At 44.7% G+C, this 16,256-nt stretch overlaps 1 protein-coding gene across 6 annotated transcripts in view; it reads right to left on the reverse strand.

Moving 5' to 3' along the window:
- The window catches only part of LOC127625702 (transcription cofactor vestigial-like protein 4), a 180,905-nt gene that overhangs the window by 110,801 nt on the left and 53,848 nt on the right, over positions 1-16,256 (reverse strand). For all 6 annotated transcript variants that reach the window (XM_052101056.1, XM_052101052.1, XM_052101051.1 and 3 more), the window contains 2 exons: positions 14,739-14,949; positions 13,647-13,770 (listed from right to left, as the gene is read on the reverse strand). In XM_052101056.1, coding sequence (XP_051957016.1) covers positions 13,647-13,770; positions 14,739-14,949 — 335 coding nt within the window. The remainder of the gene's footprint in view (positions 1-13,646; positions 13,771-14,738; positions 14,950-16,256) is intronic.

Here is a 16,256-nt window from a genome sequence, read left to right on the forward strand (position 1 = left end):
AAAAAAATTGTCACACTTATCTTTATCTGCCCAGGCTGATATTACCAAACTTATTGGTAGGTATCCGACCTTGTTTAATGATTTTCCTTCAACTACCCATGTAATAAAACACGATATAGATGTTGGTCTGCACGTCCCTGTGAAACAGAATGCTTACCGTGTCAACCCAGTTAAAAAAGAACTAATGAAGCAAGAAACTCAGTACTTGCTAGAACATAATTTAGCAGTTCCTAGTGCCAGTCCATGGTGTTCACCATGTCTACTCGTCCCTAAGTCAGATGGTAGCTCAAGGTTTTGTACCGACTATAGGAGAGTGTAACACTTCCTAAGGAAGGAGGACAGGAAACAGGTCTTCACCACAAGGTAAGGTTTTAATTCCCTTTTTGTTCCGTACAATCTTACTATTTACATACACAATACAACACAACACAATGCCGAACACTGGGTTCGCATGTCATCTCTCTCCCCTCTGGGGCCCTCTCGCTGCCTTTTTATGCCGCTCTCCTCGTACTCACTGAAATTAGAGACAGGTGTTTAGACATAATTTAGCTCAGGTGTAAGCGCCCTTACCGCTTTTCTCTCCCGGACGGGCGCTGCCACAGAGAGTTAATGCTTTAACCAAAGCTGATTCCTTCCCGCTGCCTCGCATGGAAAATTGCGTTGATCATGTAGGTAACGCTAAATTTATGACTAAACTTGATCTGCTTAAAGGGTATTGGCAGGTGCCACTAACAGAGCGAGCATCTGAAATCTCTGCTTTTGCCACCCCTGATGTGTTTCTACAGTACCGAGTAATGCCTTTTGGCCTTCGCAATGCTGGAGCAACCTTTCAGCGTTTAATGTCCATAGTGTTGTCTGACGTGTCTAATTGTGAAGCTTATCTTGATGATGTTGTGTGCCACTCGGATACTTGGGAAGACCATCGCAGAACCTTGGATGATGTCTTCAAACATCTGAGAGATGCTAATCTCACAGTGAACTTGTCAAAATGCGAATTTGGTTGTGCCGCTGTTACGTACCTAGGAAAGGAGGTTGGTAATGGTCAGGTTTGGCCACGTAACTCAAAAATACAAGCCATTCTTGATTTCCCAGAGCTCCGTCGATTCCTTGGGATGACTGGATATTACCGCTGTTTTTGCAAGAATTTTTCTGACGTTGCTTGTCCTCTCACCGGAATGCTACATAAGGCAGTCCCATTTAAGTGGTCTTTGGAATGTCAATTCGCTTTTGAAGCTTTGAAAACTTTGCTTTGTAGTGCCCCTGTTCTTGCTGCCCCCTGTTTTGAACGGCCTTTCTTCTTAGAAGTAGATGCTAGTGGTACCGGCGCGGGGGCCGTCATACTTCAGACAGATGCTGCTGGTTTAAGTAATCCAATTAGTTTCTTTTCAAAAAAATTCCACAAGCATCAGCTTAACTACAGTACCATTGAAAAAGAAGCTCTTGCCTTAATTCTCGCTGTCCAACATTTTGAAGTCTACATTGGTTCGAGTTCACAGCCTGTTACTGTTTACACTGCCCATAACCCTCTTATATTTCTTCAGCGCATGTCAAATGCTAACCATCGTCTTATGAGATGGTCACTAATCTGCCAAAGTTACAACTTGAAGATATGTCATAAAAAGGGTATCGACAATGTCACTGCTGATTCACTCTCCCGGGTCAATCAGTAAAACAGTGTATGTTTTATTTTGTGGGTGGGGGTGTTATGAGCCTGAGTCATTTTGATGTTTACTCACGAATTCCCTTCTGTCCTGTGTATTGTCTGTGTATGTGCATGTGCTTGTTTGTGTTACAGGTGGGCGGATCTGGTGATAATTTGTTGGAGGCTCCGATTGGTTCTCCTCCACACCTGATCCACATAAGAACCGCCCCAAACACTCAAGAAGAGGCCCCACTATTGTGCCATCGTTGATTGTTACCACTTTGCTATTATTTTATTGTCTATTCTAGCGTGTATCAGAGAGTTTGTGAGTGTTTATTTGGAATTGTGCGGTGAGTGATATTTGGAGATTGTGATTTTGAACCTTTTTATCCTTGTTAACTGACCCATGTCTGTTTGACTACAATTTTGGATTCTGGATTGTTTTGTTTGCTACGGACTTGTACATTTAGGTACTGTAAATATTTTTGTCTAAATAAGGGAGGTAGGGGGGTTTGACGCCATTTTATTTTGTATATCTTTTCACATTGTTTTGGGATAGGGAGGTAGGTAAGTTTAAATTGTATTTTGTTTTCTTTTGTTTTAGGAATTGTAGAGGTTTAACAAAAGATTGTTTTTTGTTTGTTATTTTGGCCTTGTCTGCCCCTGACGCTAAAAACCCTTTTGGAAATAAAGGCATGTTATTTTTGATATCTCTCTGGTAGTTTGACTTATTCCTTTTCCTGTTACGGCCGACCCCTAGTGGTCGTAACAAGTTATATTGCTTTCCCCTGTATACCTGTTATTCCCTCATCTGGTGTGTATTGTCCCTGATTTCTGTTCACGCGAGATCTTCGCGTGGATTTGCATCACGTGTTTAATCGCCACGTAAACAGGAAGAATCTGTGACTTTTCTATTTAAGGAACCGGTATGCCGGTTTTCGGGGGGAACGCTCATTTACGAGAATGCTCATTCATGAGTACGCTCATTTCTACCAATCGTTCATTCACAATTGGATTTACACTGTTGACTGACCTGGAAGCGCGAGGTCGCCGATCCTCTGGAAGTATATACATTTGGCTCGCTGCCAGGATTATGAGGACATTGGTCAATCATCATTCGGACTATACGAAAACCCCGGTGAGGCTGATCTGATCACTTTTATTGACTCTGTGCACTCTGGACTTCACCTTTCCACATAAATACTTCATGTCTTGTAGTTATTGTAAATATTATATTGGGTTTGTAAATACACTTGAGTTTATTGGTTTTTCATCAGTGTTGATATGTGTTTTTATTCCACAACATAACCTATCCATAGAAACGGTTCAGTTAGATCCCATAATAGTGTGAAACTCCAATTAAAGATTTTGGGGAGTGTTACAACGGTATTCAAAGTGCTTTACACTATGACACATTCACCCATTCATACACACATTCATACACCAATGGCAGCAGACCAATATATATATATTATATATATATATTAGGGCTGTCGATTTAACGTGTTAATAACGTGCGATTAATTTTACAAAAAATAATGCGTTCAAAAAAATTGCGCATTTAATCGCAATGCTTTCCTGAGAAATGCAAGCTTGTAGTACCACCTGTTTACTCCAGAGGGCAAGTGAAACTTCAGCTGTATGAGCAACACACAGTTATACAGTGAAGAAAACACTTCAGCAGACAACAACACAAGCATATGTTACGTTCTTGCGTTCAAAACACTTGAATGAGCGCAAATGCGAACCAAGGGATCTCAAGATGTGTTTAAAGATTGAGTATTAAACTATATTTAACTTGACACAGTGACCTAAACATTTTATTTTTATGACGCAACACACCCGAGACGCGACACAAGCATGTCTGGCGCAGGTCGTATGGTCTTTACCTCACAAATATTTAATTACCAACAAGGTTAAGGAGGTGTCCTTTAAACTGTTACACCGTTTTTAGCCAGTCAATCTTTATTTAAGAAACATGCTCCCTGAAATAGATCCCCTTTGCTCCTTCTGTAATGCTGTAGATGAATCTGCCCCTCGCCTTTTTTGGAAATGTGTCCAAGCTGTAGTATTTTGGAGAAAATTTTGTTCTCTTACGAGAGGTTCTCTCGTATTGCGTAAGCTACCTTACGCTATGGGAAAGATTCATCTTTTCTGAGATATTGAAGCCAAAAATTATCCTTAATTTTGTATCCATTGTCAACGCAGTGCAGCAACTGCAGACCTTGAGCGGGCTATCTAGCGAGCTCATTGGTTGCTTTGCGGCAACTGCTGCAGCCTATAGGCGAACTTGCATGAACTTGCGCCCAATGAGAGGCGCCCGCGCGCGCACTGTCCCAAAGCCCGCCAGAATGGGCATGGCTAGGGTGCATATAAGCGCAGTTCGCAGGCTGGAACCCTGATTTTCATCTCTTCAGCGAAGCTCTTCGCATCTCTGAACTGGAAGCCGCGTCGCCGTTCGAGGGGCATCTAGCAAGCGCGGACAGCGCTCGAAGAAGCCGGCCGTCTTCGCCACCTTCAGCCATCCTGCGAGCTACGCCATCCGGCGACGTATCCTTTTTTAGAGCAAGCTAAGTTCCTCAGCGAACTTCACAAAAGAGTATCGAGCGTCTTTTTAAAGATGCCTCGCACTTCCTGCGGCTCATGCCGCGCTCCTCTCAGCGCCGGAGACCGCCACATCATCTGCGCTCTCTGCCTGGGACTGGGGCATGCAGAGCTCGCCCTCGCTGACGGCGGATGCGACCTCTGCGAGGAGCTTCCGATGTCGACCCTGCGGGCTCGACTCAAAGTATGCAAAACCGGAGCTGCCGCACTGCCTTCTGTTTCGCCGCGCCGGAAGAAGCGCCGCTCCCAAAGGCTGCCGGAACCGGTTTTAGAAGCGACTGTCTCGCCGGAGCCCCTCCCTCGAGCATCGCGTTCACCCTCCCCGCCCCCCTGGGATGCGCAGTTGCCGCCGAGCGGCCGCACTGCTGCCACCTCGGAGAGCGAGGCGGAGGACAAAGGCTGCTTTTCCATCATGGCTTCGGACAGCGAGGAGTGGTCACAAGCCTCCTCAACGGCCCAGAAATCCAGCAGGACCCGCGCCGGAGTCGAAGGGGAACTGATACGCCTCCTCACACAGGCCGGCGACCGCCTCGGGCTCGAGTGGTCACCGCCCCCTGAGCAGGCTCCCAACAGACTCGATGGCTGTTTTCTTCAAAGCCGTCACCGTGCGGCGCCCGCGGCCCGGGCCACTCCCTTCCTGCCGGAACTCCACGCCGAGCTCTCTAAATCGTGGAACGCGCCTCTCTCGGCCAGGACTCGATCCCACGTCTCCACCGCTCTCACTTCAGTGGACGGCGCCGCCGAGAAGGGCTACTCTTCCATCCCCCGAGTGATTCGGTAGCAGCACACCTTTGCCCGCCCTCCGTGAGATGGCGGTCTAAACCAGTGCTCCCGTCTAAGGCCTGCAGAACTACTTCTGCCTGTGTTGGCCGCGCCTATTCCGCCGCCGGCCAAGCCGCATCTGCTCTGCATTCCATGGCCGTCTTGCAGATCCTCCAAGCGGACCTTCTTCGGGAGTGGGATGAGAGAGGCAGGCACCCAGAGGCTGTTACAGATCTAAGGAGTGCGACGGACCTCGCCCTTCGCGCCACCAAAGCTGCAGCCCAAGCTATAGGGAAGTGCATGGCCTCGCTGACTGTAACCGAGAGACACCTGTGGCTAAACGCCACGCTAGCTCCTCTGCAGGCCGCCCACGTAACCAGCCTCCTGCACGAGCATCTTCACAGCGCCCACCTCAACAAAGCCAGACTTCCCAGCGCCGACAGGGCGGCCGCCCCAGATCGCGCTCAGACAGCCGCCGTAGACCACCGCCCTCCCGCGGGCCTCGGCCTAAGATTGCGCTGAAACCTGAACAACCGAAGTCCTCCTAGCTTTGTTGAAAAAACGACGGCTCAGTCCCGCCGCGGCCGGACCACCGTCAAAGCTTCGCCCCCTGTCAGTCCCCTTCTCTCAGGCTACTACATTGGTGAATTTAGCAGCCAACAAGCCAGTGTTACTACCCGCTTGCCTGCACTCAAACGCCGTTTTTACGGCAACACAAAAAGACCTTGTAAAGAGCAGACATGTCTTATGTGTAGAAAATGTGCCCACAATCCAGTGTTCACCCCTACACACAAGCATCACATTTCCTGTGTCCCTATCAGGGAGCAAACATGTCTTATGTGTAGAAAGTGTGCCCACAACCCAGTGTTCACCCCTACACACAAGCGTTACACTTTCCGTGTCCCTATCAGAGCACACTCACATAAAGCGGTCACAGCCCGCTCGAGTGTTAGAGTCAATAACCGCGCCCACGAATCAGTGCGCGCGCCGCTCTGTCATACGACCAGCAAACACTTCTCTGTATGTAAGTCCCGTGCCCGTGACTATGCTTGCGCATCACTTAACAGATGTGACTCTTTCCCCATTCGCCTCAATCGGGAAGTCACTCACAGAACAGCCTGTCCATGCTGTCTGCGAGCAGTCCAGCATAAGCACAGTAAGCGCGCTCACACATTCTGTTCAGCGTGCTGTGTGCAGCAATCAGAGCGATTTGGCCATTCACCCTCTAACATTACGCTTCAAAGCGTGGGAAGATATTCCAGGGCTATCCGAATGGGTGTTAAGCACAATAAAATAGGGCTATTTGCTACAGTTCGATCGCCGTCCTCCTCGCTTCAGAGCGCGGCTCGAAACTACTGTGAACACAGAAGCAGCGTGCATGCTTCGTTCAGAAATACCAAACCTTCTGTGCAAAAGGGCCATAGAGAGAGTGCCGCCTCCCCTGAGCGAGTCGGGGTTTTACAGCCGTTATTTTCTTGTCCCCAAGAAAGACGGCGGCCTCAGACCAATATTAGATCTCAGGGTTTTGAACAAAGCGCTTGCAAAAAGACCGTTCAAAATGCTTACAACCAGCAAACTCCTCGCGCATGATGCGCCAGGGGACTGGTTTATTTCTCTCGATCTGAAAGATGCATACTTTCAGATTCAGATAAATCCCCGTCACAGGCCATTCTTGAGATTCGCCTCGACGGCCAGGTTTATCAATACACCGTCCTTCCGTTCGGCCTGTCCTTAGCACCCGTACTTTCACGAAGTGCATGGACGCTGGCGCTCGCACTCCCGCGGAGTCAGGGTTTGCGAATTCTGAACTATTTGGACGATTGGCTGATTTTGGCACAATCACATACGGAGCTTCTGTCTCACAGGACAGTTCTCCTCAGTCATCTGAACAGTTTGGACCTTGCAGTCAATTGGACCAAGAGCTCACTACAGCCCAGTCAGGCAATTTCCTTCCTTGGAATAGAACTAGACTCAGTGGCAATGACGGCTCGCTTATCTACACAGCTGCGCCGTGTGCAGCGACTAGCTGCGTCATTTCAGATGAACAGCCTCACACCTCTGAAGAAATTTCAGAGAGTGCTAGGCTACATGGCCTCAGCCGCAGCAGTACTTCAACTGGGTTTACTGCGCATGCGCCCGCTTCAGCATTGGCTAAACACCCGGCGTCTCGCCGGGCTTGGGCCACAGGCCGCCAGCCAATCAGAGTGACTCAGACCTGTATTTCAGCTCTGCAGCCCTGGACAGTGGCCGAGTGGTATCAGCGGGGAGTGATGATGGGAGCTGTATCTCGCCGAAAAGTCATCTCGACAGACGCGTCCAACACGGGTTGGGGCGCGGTCTGCGAGGGCTCTCCGGTTTTTGGCCTATGGTCAGTTCAGGAAAAGCTCCTTCACATAAATTGTCTGGAAATGATAGCGGTCGAGTACGCGCTCGTGCGCTTCCTCCGATCATTCAGGGTCACCACGTCCTGGTCCGCTCTGACAACAGGTCTGTGGTATCCTATCTAAACCGTCAGGGCGGTGTCAGATCCAGGAACCTCTTCCATCTGACGAAACGCATACTGAGTTGGTCCCAGCGCCACCTGCGCTCGCTGAGGGCGACGCACGTGCCAGGCCACCTGAACGACGGCCCAGACAGACTGTCCAGAGACAATATTCCCCAGGGAATGGTCCCTGCATGCTCAAACAGTCCAGACGTTATGGCGCATATTCGGCAGAGCAGAGATAGACCTCTTTGCATCAGAAGAGAACTCTCACTGCCCAATATTTTTCTCGAAAAGCGAGGACGCGCTGGCCCAGGACTGGCCCAACCGCCCGCTTTACACCTTCCCTCCCGTCTCGCTATTGCCGCAGGTAATGCAGAGGATTAGGGAAACGCGCCACTCGGTGCTCCTCATAGCCCCGCTGGGAGAATCAAACATGGTTCCCGGAGCTTACGCAGCTGTCACTGACAGCGCCGTGGCCCATCCCAGTGAGAGCAGATCTCCTCTCGCAAGCTCGCGGAACGATCTGGCATCCCCACCCAGAGCGCTGGGCGCTACACGCGTGGGTGATCAACGACTACCCGTCGCTTTGCCAGAAGGAGTAATAAACACCATCATACACGCTAGAGCCCCCTCCACGAGAAGACTATGCGTCAAAATGGTCTGTGTTTTCAAAATGGTGCACCGACAGAGACCTGGAACCACGGACATGTGGAGTGTCACCGCTGCTCGTGTTTTTACAAGAGCTGCTGGATAAGGGCAGATCCCCATCCACGCTCAAAGTGTACGTGGCGGCCGTCGCGGCGTTCGCTGAACCCCTGCACGGCCAGTCACAGGGTAAAAACGAGCTGGTCATCCGCTTCTTCAGGGGAGCTAGAAGGATGAACCCTCCGCGCCCCCCATCGGTTCCTATCTGGGACCTTTCTATAGTTCTCGAAGCTATGAAAGCCCCCCCTTTCGAACCGCTTCAATGCGTGGATGTGAAACACCTCTCACTTAAAACCGTTTTTCTAACTGCCCTATCATCAGTTAAACGGGTGGGAGACCTTCACGCGCTATCTGTCAGCGCTGCGTGTCTTGAGTTTGGACCAAGTGACTCCAAGGTCATTTTAAAGCCTAGACACAGTTACGTCCCCAAGGTGGTCGGTACTCCTTTCAGAGCACAGATCATTTCCTTGTCGGCGCTACCAGCATCTGATAGCGAACGCGACGCCAATCTCCTTTGCCCAGTCAGAGCACTGAGATTGTATACTGCGTGCTCCGCATCTTTCAGAAGCTCCGAGCAGCTTTTCGTTTCGTTCGGAGGGCGCACCAAAGGTCTCGCCGCCTCGAAACAGACACTGTCCAGATGGATAGTGGACGCTATTGCTGCCGCGTACGCGTCAAAAGACCTACCATGCCCGCTAGGCATTAAGGCTCACTCCACTAGAGGCATGGCCTCCTCGTGGGCATGGTCCAGCGGGATTTCCATTCACAACATATGTGTGGCAGCGGGCTGGGCTTCCCCCTCCACCTTTGTCAGATTTTACAATCTGGAAGTACCCGCTCTGCAGGCTAAACTGCTAGCGGTTTAATACGCTACAGCTCCCCTGGTGAGCTGCATTAATGGGACACAGTCCACACAGACCGGCACCGCCGCTCTGTCTATGTGCTTATGTACTACACACACACTGGCCCGCACTCTTGCCGGCCAAATATTAATTCCCCACTCACAAGGGCTCCCCCGGGTCCCCCTTAATTCCCTGGGGCTCATGCAGTGGATGCTTGGCGCACACGGCGTTGACAAAGGGTTCCCGTAGCGTAAGCTAGCTTACGCAATACGAGAGAACCTCGCGTAAGAGAACGAATCGTAACCTCGGTTCTTTCTAGATGAGGGAACGAGTATTGCATAACCGGCCGTGCTCGCGCCACGAGCGATTTTTCGCTTCATTCAATGAAAACCAGGGTTCCAGCCTGCGAACTGCGCTTATATGCATCCTAGCCACACCCATTCTGGCGGGCTTTGAGACAGTGAGCGCGCGGGCGCCTCTCATTGGGCGCGAGTTCACGCAAGTTCGCCTATAGGCTGCAGCAGATGCCGCAGAGCAACCAATGAGCTCGCTAGATAGCCCGCTCAAGGTCTGTAGTTGCTGCACTGCGTTGACAATGGATACAAAATTAAGGATAATTTTTGGCTTCAATATCTCAGAAAAGATGAATCTTTCCCGTAGCGTAAGCTAGCTTACGCAATACTCGTTCCCTCATCTAGAGAGAACCGAGGTTACGTTAGTAACCAATTCGTTTGTTTGTACGTGCCTCTATTTTAACTAGTTTTTCTTTGCTTTATAAAGACGTTTTATTTGGTTTTCACAATTTTGATAACTTATGTTAATATTTTCTGATTAATCGGTTTTATTTTTCTTGCCAAGTTTTTTTTATACATAAGTGTAAATTTATGTCTATAAAGCCCCTATTTGCACTTTTTTGTAAAGACTTAAAATATTATTCAAATACTATTTGTACCTCCAACAACTCCAAAGCATTGAAAACCATTGCACTGAATATAATGTCTTGGCATTATTGTAAAATATATCTAGTATTGTGTACTATGTATACCTTTGGCTTGTTTCTAAATAAAATTTAAATGTCTGACGCAAGTGTACATTGACGGGTCCTTAAACAAGCCCTCATAATAAATCTCCAACTGATTGACAAATTCACTTGTGAAATGGTTGCTGTGAACTGTGTGCCAATGATTGAGTTATGATCAATAATATGGTAGTAAACAATACATTGTATTCTAAAGCCGCTTTTTGAATGGTCTTCTCAATGATGAACTCTTCTGCCACAAGAATGTAATGCATTTTAATTATCTGAATATTTTGAACATATATATATATATATATATATATATGTAAATAATATTTAAAGATAACTATGTATAATTATTTAATCATTATATATTGAATTATTGTTATATGAGGGGCTTTCTCAGCAAATATTTGTATATACGATTAATTAATCGGGACACCATGTAATTAATTCGATTAAATGTTTTTATCGATTGACAGCCCTAATATATATATATATAAAAATGTTCAAAATATTAAGACAATTAAAATGCATTACATTTTTGCGGCAGAACAGTTAATCATTGATAAGACGATACAAAAAGTGGCTTTAAAATACAATGTATTGTTTACTACCATATTATTGATCATAAGACAATCATTGGCATACAGTTCACAGCAATCCATTTCACAAGTGAATTTGTCAATCTGTTGGAGATTTATTATGAAGGCTTGTTTAAGGACCCAGTCAATTTACACCTGTGTCAGACATGCTTGTGTAGCGTCTCGGGTGTGTTGCGTCATAAACATAAAATGTTTAGGTCACTGTGTCAAGTTAAATATAGTTTACTACTTAGCTTGTTTGCAGTCACATGATTCTTATGACACGCGAAATTCAGATGGAGGGCAGGAAGTAAAAAGCACAATGGACGAGATGGAGGAAAGTCCACACTTTACTAGTTTAGACGGTATTACGAGAGAAAGGAATAAACAGAAAATCACAACATATGTTGGACTTGATCCTTATGTTTTGAAAAAGAGCGATTTTTCAACTGAATACTTGCCTGCCATCGAGGCAGTAGATATAAGCAACTACCTTGTCCTCCAGACATTCTTCTACTCCAGAACACAAATGAAAACATACTTAAGTATGGAGGCATACAACTTTTTTGCCCTGTGGATTAACCTAGCAACAAACATTAAACACTGCGGCGCCTCTCGATGTTAGCGGTGCTGTTGTTTACGTGATTAGGTTAACCACTCTCAAAAGGTCCGCCGAAACACAACTAAAGACATGGATCATTGCGAAACAAGACAGAGAAGTAATTGCTGCTCATTGCAATTGCATGGCAGGGTAAGTTATTTACGTTCGCCTGTAAAGGCTTTGTAATTCGTTTGCTATCGTTACATATTTTTGTTCAGTTAAAGGGGTACAAACTCAAACAAACAAACAAAAGAAAAAAACAATTTCTTTAGATTTACAAAGTACGGAAACTGCTAACGTTACATAAACATAGCCACATAAGTTGTATTAACTTACCTTTGACGAAGTGTTCACTGCACACATGAGCATTATCCGACTCGGCTCCTCTAAATGCAGGTTGTCCAGCGTTTTTCAGTCAATTTCTTGCATTTTCCCCCTTATGAACAACAACATTTGGTACACGATAAAAAGCTCCTTGTCGTTTCTCGGTTTGGTTGATTTGAGCAACCGTAAACTATGCAAAACATCGGCATTTTGAGTTTGTGATAGTGCTAGTATGCTAATAATCCTATGTAGAAAATCACTTCCTGCCCTCCATCTGCATTTCACGCCACAGCAACGCAGTGACATCACATAATGTGCAAACAGGCATTGCGATTCATTGCGTTAATTTTTTTAAAGCGTTATTTTTTAGAAAATGAATCGCACATTATCAACGCGTTAAATCGATAACGTGCGATTAATACAGCCCTAATATAAATATATATACATTTATTTATTGGGGGGCATCAGAAAATAGTTTGAGTTCCAGGGCTGAGAAAGAATGTGATAAGTAACTGTTCTACATAACAGAGAAATACTAAACCGTAATAATGAGCCTTTAAAATATAATTTTGACATGCGAGCGCACGCACGAAGTGAACCAGCAAAAGCAATAATGATTCTGAATGTGTTTGAAAAACCAGGAAGGAGACTGTCTGAAAGTTTTTTTAATTTAGAGGAAAATGCACATTAGTGTTTTGCAGACAGATGATCTCGGGGATTGACGATGGTAAGAGTGATCGCCAATAGCTGATGCCTTCGACGATGTTTGGCTCGTTTTCCCATTAATGCATAAAATAATTAGTATTATTATTTTTAGGCTATTATTATTAACAAATTAACATTAAAAATAATTTGCCCATAGACACACAGACACTTGAAGAAAAACACCATTACACTATTAAGAACAGATGACAGAAAACCCGTTTATGCGCATGTGTTTATATGGAGGCGTGCAGTCTCACGGAACAGGCGCATGTAAATGCTTCTCACTCGTTGTTTCTGTCTTCTGAATTTTTATTATTTAGCAAGAACAGTATTGTCTAATAGTGCTGCAAATAACCTATGACATCTCAGTTCAGGAGGTGCTTTGAGTTCAGTTCGCTTTATTTCCACAGAGCAGTTGTGTATGCAATTCTGCAGCCTATAAATCTGTGATTAAAACATAAAATAATTCAAAAATGCATTCACTTCGAACCATCATTTATATTTCAGTGATTATTATCATCATAATATATATATTTTTTTTGCATGTTTAGACGGATACTTGACTTACGGTAAATGGATAGGTGGTTACGTATATATCCTTTTTTTGATCACCTCATTATTTTATTTACTTTTTCATTTTGTTTAGAGTGCAATTTGAATTTAGATTTTTTTTTCTTCTGTTTTAAAAAAAAAAGAAATTTTTATACAAATACCACCTAGCGTCCAACCAGCGGTAATACCGGTGTTAGTTGTTTTCCTGTGGAGTTTTTTTTTTTTTTTCTGCGACCAACCGACCAATCAAAACTTGGTTGACCAAGACTCTTCTTATCGACTAACTTTTGGTCAACTATCAGGGGGCAGCCCTAGTTTGTAATTATTGATAAACTTGTATTTGGCATAAATTACAGACAAATGTATCACTTATACAATACATTTGGTTACAGGGTTGAATGGTTGATCTTGACTGACATAGTTGGGAGTACAAATTTAGAAAAATTAAATGAGATTATTTACTTGTCTTCTAGATATGCTGTAGAAAGGGTACAAACAATGTTCCTTACAGGGCATCACAATTTTATCTAATGCTACACACAGAATGTGTGACTGCTAAATACTACATGTCCTTGGTAAAATTAAGATTACACTTTTTCTTTTTTTACAATGAATTGAATATGAACTCCATATTGTCATGTTTGGTTGTATTAATCATGTCACTTCAAAGTTCAATAAAAATGTATCTAACATCTAATAGACGCAACACGGGATTTGTGCTTTAATAGTAAATAAAAAGTGTCAACAATTTGTATCCTATTTATGGAAAGTGCTAGATGGTGGGGTCTCAAAGCTATGACCGTAATGTTTGCTTCTACTTACAGTTGGACGCTCTCCGATAGTTTGAAGTCAAGCTGGGTGAGCAGCCGTTGTGAGACACAGTGCAGTGGGAAAGATTACAGTTACGGTTGTTCGCTGGGGCACATGTGATCACAGAGGGACGATTCTGCAAACAACCAAATATACACCAATCAGCCACATCATTCAAACCACCTAATAATATTGTGTAGGTCCCCCTCGTGGTGCCAAAAGAGCACCAACCCTAATCTCAGAATAGCATTCTGAGATGCTATTCTTCTCACCACAACTGGACAGAGCGGTTATCTGAGTTACAGTAGACTTTGTCATTTCTAACCAGTCTGGCCATTCTACGTTGACCGCTCTCATCAACAAGGCATTTCCATCCGCAGAACTGCCACTCACTGGATGTTTTTGGTTTTTGGCACCATTCTGAATAAATCCCAGAGACTGTTGTGTGTGTGAAAATCCTAGGAGATCAGCAGTTACAGAAATACTCAAACCAGCCAGTCTGGCACCAACAATCATTCTTGCGATTATCTAATCAGTCAATTGTGTGGCAGCAGTGCAGTGCATAAAATCACGCAGATACGGGCCAGGAGATTCAGTTAATGTTCACATCAATGATCAGAATGTTGAAAAAATGTCATCTCAGTGATTGGGACCATGGCACGAATGTTGGTACTAAATGGACTGGTTTGAGTATTTCTGTAACTGTTGATCTCCTGGGATTTTCACAAACAACAGTCTCTAGAATTTACTCAGAATTGTGTCAAAAACAAAAATCAGTTCTGTGGACGGAAACTGGGGGACCTACACAATATTAGGCAGGTGGCTTTAATGTTGTGGCTGATTGGTTGACCAATAGAGTATTAACCTAATCTATCTACACTGTAGATCTGGAAACACTTAATTCAGCTAAAAAACAGGATAAACCTTCTTTAAAAATGCTGTTCAGTGTCAGTGAAAAGGTGAACTCTTTTCTGGAAACTAAAATTGCCTAATAATAGGCTACTTTGAACTTTTTAATACAAAATAAATAATTTAAAATGTTTTGCTTCCTTCAATAAAGGCATTGTGTACTGAAATTATAAATGCAGGGCTGTTGAAGGTTACCTGTTGGCGCTCAACAGGGCTGACAGTAGGCGATATGGCGACAGTGCGGGCGGTGTCCACATTTTTGGTCAGTGCGAGAGGCTGGTCCATGGCCAGGTTGGGCATGTGGTTGTAGAGGTGACCACCAACAAGACTCATGGTGGGGGCAGTGATGCGCTCGATGGGACTGCGGCTGCGATCCTTGCGGTAGTCCCCGTTTGCAGGCTTGCCTCTGCAAGACAAACAAAGGAGGGATTGTACTGAAGCCCACATCGAACAGAATAAACAGGCAGAGCTATTAATGCTTCATTCAGCCAGGCCTGGCAAGAGCTGCGTAACTCCCTCAAGTAGTCACAATGGCTTGATAAGAAGGGTTTGTATGCAGTCAACATTGCTTGCATTGAAGTATTCATCAAGCGCACACATTACAACGTTCTTTGAAGTTACAGCTTAAGTTTAGTAATCTCTATTTTGGGGTCAAAGACAAATAAGGCTGTCCAAGATAAAAAATTTTTTTTTTTACAGATCTAGTTTAAAACAAATGTCCCAAGTTTGGAATTTAATATTTGAATTAACGTTTGTTTAATATGATTTTGAAAACCATTGTCAACAAAAGTTTGATTTAGCCTAATCACTCTAAAATCCCTGGTGTTGCAACCATCAGGCAAAAAGGAACAACATTGTCTTTCACCTTGAATGATTGTGAGCCAGATTTTCTGATATAAGAGACTTCTTGACCTTGGCAATTCTTTGACTTTTAATTTGCTCAAATAGCTTATCATTTACAACAGGCCAATTGTAAACACAAACCTTTCCTGTTATTCTTTTCACTCCTAAAAGAATAGACACATATGCAGCAAACCTAGAAGTGCTATACCGCCCTTCCGGAACGATCTCTCTCCTTTTGCCAAAAGAGCAGAGGCCCAGTAAGGGCCAAGTGCTCTATTCAAAAGGCTTCAGAGAACTTAATACCCTTAACTGGGCACATCGGAGAACTGAACAACAGCACAGGAAGAGCGAGTATTACTCTTAATCAGGTATTTGAAGGAAATGCTGCTCTAAATACAGAAACTCAACGCAGTTTGGTAACCCTGGTACAATTTTGGAAAGGACCAAGTGCTAGGGCTCAGTGATATACAACAAATTAAATAAAGTTAAGTAGCAAAAATGGCAGCGGTGCATGTAAAACTCATGTAAGGCCATGTCTGATAGCCCAACACACATCAATGGAATAACAAAGAAATTTCGACTTCAGACAACATCTGAACTCCCTTACAAAAGCTGCCTGAATCTCACCACGTGTGATAAATTGCAAATTGCCTTTGCATTGTTTTACAAAGGTGAAATCTTCACCTGAATATCACCACAGTGTGATAAATTGCAAATCACCTTGCTGCCCTCTCTTCTTTCTCTCCCCCTTCTCCCCTTCAACAGCTCAGGCCACAAGATTTATAAGTAAAAAAATAAAACAAATACCATGAATTTCATGTTAGAGGTCTCTATGCGACTGGTATAATGGTCTCTTTCACATGTCAGTAA

This window comes from Xyrauchen texanus, chromosome 32 (assembly GCF_025860055.1).
Source record: "Xyrauchen texanus isolate HMW12.3.18 chromosome 32, RBS_HiC_50CHRs, whole genome shotgun sequence".
Taxonomy (NCBI): Eukaryota; Metazoa; Chordata; class Actinopteri; order Cypriniformes; family Catostomidae; genus Xyrauchen; species Xyrauchen texanus.